This window comes from Morone saxatilis, unplaced genomic scaffold, assembly GCF_004916995.1.
Source record: "Morone saxatilis isolate NCDOM2014 unplaced genomic scaffold, NCSU_SB_2.0 Contig3, whole genome shotgun sequence".
Classification (NCBI taxonomy): Eukaryota; Metazoa; Chordata; class Actinopteri; family Moronidae; genus Morone; species Morone saxatilis.
Window position 1 is genome coordinate 11,325,021 of NW_023339873.1, and position 4,683 is coordinate 11,329,703.

General features: G+C 41.9%; 1 protein-coding gene across 1 annotated transcript; it reads left to right on the forward strand.

Annotated features, from left to right (window-relative positions):
* The first annotated feature begins 1,145 nt into the window (after positions 1–1,145).
* htr1b (5-hydroxytryptamine (serotonin) receptor 1B) lies at positions 1,146–2,306 on the forward strand. Its single transcript, XM_035674370.1, has one exon. It carries the CDS (start codon positions 1,146–1,148, stop codon positions 2,277–2,279), a length of 1,134 nt encoding a protein of 377 aa, XP_035530263.1. The 3' UTR covers positions 2,280–2,306.
* The last annotated feature ends 2,377 nt before the right edge of the window (positions 2,307–4,683 follow it).

Sequence of the window (4,683 nt, forward strand, 5' to 3'; positions counted from 1 at the left end):
GGATTCGAACCCTGGGCCGCTGCAGCAAGGACTCAGCCTCGGTACATGGGTCGCCAGCTCTACCCACTGAGCTATCCGGGCGCCCAAACACTGTGTAAATTTCAATAAAAATACAGCAACAATTTACCTCAAGTCCCCCTAGAATCCATTAGCAGCATGTAAACATGTAATAAACTGAATAAATGGCAATAAAACACCCTATAATGTGGTATTAAGCATATGTGTTGATTAATGTGTTTGTCAGCAAATGTAACTCATGATGTGGGTGCTCATGAGTGAAGACTGGTGTATTAAGTTATAACTGTTGACAAATATTGTATATTTTTTTATTTTCCTAACGTTTATAACCTCAGACACTGTGGCTTATTAGAAAGGTATACACTTTTGATGCTTTACTGATGACTTATCAATGTCTCAACAATCAATAAAGTTGTTACAACCTTTTTAAATGGTGTCATATTAGAAAGTTGTACTAGTATGGCAAAATGAGTGACAGATGCTAATTTTGCATTCTGTGATATAAAAGCTGGTATTATTTCCTACTCAAATCAGAATTTTAAGGTGCACAGTATGTAACAAATAAGAAATACTGGGCACTATGACCCAGCAGATAGCCTACTCTTCATCGAGAGAGAAAAAAAAACAAGGCTGTGATCAGTGGTGCTTGTTTGATGTCAGAGTCTGTATAAAACTGAGACTTTGGGCTGGCTCACCATTCAACCACAGGGGGCCTGAGGAGACACAGCTCTGGAGAACCTCTGCCCTACATGCGGATTATCTGTGACATCTTTCCAGATGTTGGGACATCAGGACGCGCTGTTCGTCAGTTACAGACAAGCCTCTTCTGTCTTTTATGTTGTGCACAACAGTTGAGAAGTTTTTCTTTTATGGCTACAAAACGGAAATGTTTGACCGGCGTGGTATGGATATTCGCTTCCATAATTTGGCATATGGACATTAAAACCTGATACAGGCGAAAATGAAGAAGGAAGGAAGGAATCAGTGTTTATATTTCAGACTGATTGTGCCATTTATCTGACCGGATGGCACGTGTAAAGGCGGCGTTCGTCAAGAGAAAGGGCACCTTAAATGTCAGACATCTCAGAGGGTGACATAAAAATATGACAAAAAAGTAACTAAAAGTTATGGAGCGCTCCGGTCAAGTCGAGCCAACTCAGCCGGTGAACAGCACAAACGACAGTTTTATTACAGATGCATCCACTGTGGATGTCAGCGCAGAGAGTCTCGTCTATCAAATCAGCCTGGCTGTGATTCTCTCCATTATCACACTCGCCACCACTTTATCCAACGCGTTCGTCATCGCAACAATCTCCCAGTCGAAGAAACTGCAAACTCCTGCGAACTTTCTGATCGCCTCTCTGGCCATCACCGACCTGCTGGTGTCCATTCTGGTGATGCCCATCTGCGTCCTGTACACGGTCATCCACACCTGGACGCTGGGGCAAATCGTGTGCGACATCTGGCTCTCCTCGGACATAACGTGTTGCACCGCGTCCATCCTCCACCTGTGCGTAATCGCCTTGGATAGGTACTGGGCCATCACGGACGCGGTGGAGTACTCCAAAAAGCGCACGCCGGGGCGCGCAGCCGGGATGGTGGCCACAGCCTGGGTCATCGCCATCTCCATCTCCCTGCCGCCCCTCTTCTGGAGGCAGGTGAAGGCGGAGGAGCTGACCAGCTGCAGCGTCAACACGGATCATATTTTCTACACCATCTACTCCACCTTTGGGGCTTTCTACATTCCCACCTTGCTGCTTATTGTCCTCTACGGACGGATTTACGTGGAGGCTCGGAAACGGATCCTGAAGCAGTCCCCCAAGAAGGTGGGGAAGAGACTCACCTCGGCGCACCTGGTCACCAACTCCCCTGGGTCCGTGGCGTCCACAACCTCTCTGCAATGCGGGAGGCACGACACTCCTTCCAGCGACACTGGGTCTTCAACAAGCGAGAACCAGGTGAAAGTGACGGTGTCGGACGCGCTTTTGGAGAAAAAGCGCATTTCAGCAGCCAGAGAGAGAAAAGCGACAAAGACTTTGGGGATAATCCTCGGCGCTTACATCGTTTGCTGGCTGCCGTTTTTCATTTACACATTGGTGGTGGCCACATGTGACACATGTTTTAATGCCGAGTTATTTGACTTTTTCACCTGGTTGGGATATCTGAACTCCCTCATCAACCCGATCATATACACAATGTCCAATGAGGACTTCAAGAAAGCTTTCCATAAACTTGTGCGCTTCAGATGCTGCAGGTCATGAACGAATGTTACTTCAATCTCCTTTTAGATTAATTTATGTATTTATTTTTGGATATCAAAATCAAAAAATGTACGAGATAATAGAATAGTAAAAATGCCATAAACAATACAATTTTAGGGGGTCTGATTAAGACATTATAAGTTGTGCATGCAAAAGAAAAAAAATCTTAAGTCATTCGGTCCAACCCGGGCATAAATTCAGTTTTTATAAGCAAATAAAGAAAATCTAGAGCAAAATCGTTCCACATGCGAGGCAAAGTTCTTTAAAAGCTTGTTTTCATTAAAAAAACAAAAATTTAATATATAGAAAACAAAGCTAATGGTGAAGAAAACTAACTTTACGCACCAGACAAAGTCACTTAAACTTGTCATATCCTCCTCTTGATGGAGAAATGTGCTGTGTTGTCAGATTCAGTGATGGACTGTTAGTATTCTGTGTGGATTCCTTTTTTGGTGGTACAGTATATCAAAGCAATGCACAGCGCGTTGTTCTCATGCGACGACTGACCTATTAATGTGAATGAGCAGCAGAGATCAGGAACATCTGACATGTCAAAAATATAAAAATGTGACTATCCAGGATCCTTTTTGCATTATGTGTACAAATACAGGAGTTTTATTTTTAAAACTCAGAGATCGTCAAATGGCTATGTATCCTGAGAAATGATAACAGTGGGGTGTATTTTTTATTATGGTCACGGATTGCTTGCTGCTACCCTGTATGGTTATCTTTTTTATTTAGAAAGGTACACTCATGAAAAAAAAGAAAAGATTCATATCAGTGTCAAACAAAGAAACTGTAGCTGATATTTACCCAGCAGAGCTGAAAGCTGATCATAAGTTCAATCTTGCATAACAAACACCACCCTGTTTTACTGTGTGTGTGGGTCTGTTTGCTGCTACATTAAATCTGTATCTACAGTATGTTATATTCATGTGTGAATTGGTTTGCCATTTTATGGCTATAGAGACTGATTTGAATAATAGTCTGGCCTGCCGAGCTATAAAAATAATGCTGAGGATTTGTCAGCATTATGTGAAATAAAGGTATGTTGTTATAGGAATTCATCTGTTCACATTCAGAGAAGCTGTGCAATAAAAGCTTTAAAGTATTCGTTTGGCACAATTGTTCTGTGAGTGAGTTTTAATTCAGTTTTAAATGGGGTCGAAACTTCTTCCAGATCATAAATAAATACATTTAATTTATTATTTATTGTTGACATGAAGAAAGCAGCACAGATACTCTGACAGATCATTTAGTTTTATCACTTTTGTTACCTTGAAATGTAACAAGAGATTAGATTAATGGCCCTGGAGTATCACAGATATGTCAAAATAAAATCCAACAACCTATTGAAAGATGTGGCAGGGCATCAAACAAAATATAGTGGGTCATTTCACATGTGGGTGGCTGTTGCTCAGGACGTAGAAAGGCTCATTCACTAATCAGAAGAGGTTTAGCGGTTCGATCCCCGGCTCCTACCGTTGCGTGTCAAAGTGTCCTTGAGCAAGATACTGAACCCCAGATTGCTCCTGATGCTGTGCATCGGTGTGTGAATGTGAATGAATGAGTTACTGTTTGTAATGGGCCTCTGCCATCACCGTATGAATATGGGTGAATGTAGCATGTAGTGTAAAAAATGCTGTGAGTGGTCGGAAGACTATAAAGGCGACTACAAGTACAGTCCATTTACCATCCTGACGTTCCTCAGGATGAGATTCTGTTGTGGCTGGGATTCTCACTATGGTTTGAACTCTCCACCATCTTCCTGCCCTTTCCATCTTTCTGCTGTCATCCTGCAGGCACAGGAGGACACAATCTGTGTAGACAATGGCTGTCACAGTTCAATAAGTCATGAGGCTGACAGTGGGTGATGCTCTTCTTGTGTACTTCACACAGAACGGGCCACTCATTTTGTCAACGCACGCTCTAACACATACACATGCATGGACCCTTTGGCTTTCCATATATGCATTTCCATAATGGCTCATCATGCATGAAAGATAAGTGCACCTGAGCAGGAGTTTCTGCTGCAGCTACAGTATGTTGACTGAAAAAAGTGACTGCATGTGCATTCTATGTTAATATATACATAAATCTTCCCTCAGGAGTATTGGATATAAACAAAGAAGCCTCTGTTGGACAACAAGGAATAACAAGTCCTTTGGTTTTTATCAAAGTCAGTCACAGGTTTAAAAGCCATCAACTGTAAAGTATAGAAAAAAGAACACCCAGAAAGCGATGATTCAATTTGGTATTTCATGGTATAAACACATAAACAGAAAAAAACACAATTATGGTAATTTGAGGCTCAAAAGACAAAAGTGAATCAGCAGAACAAGAATGGTACCACGTTTACAGCTGTCGTTGACCTATTTTTTCCATTTAAACAAAACAAATCCAG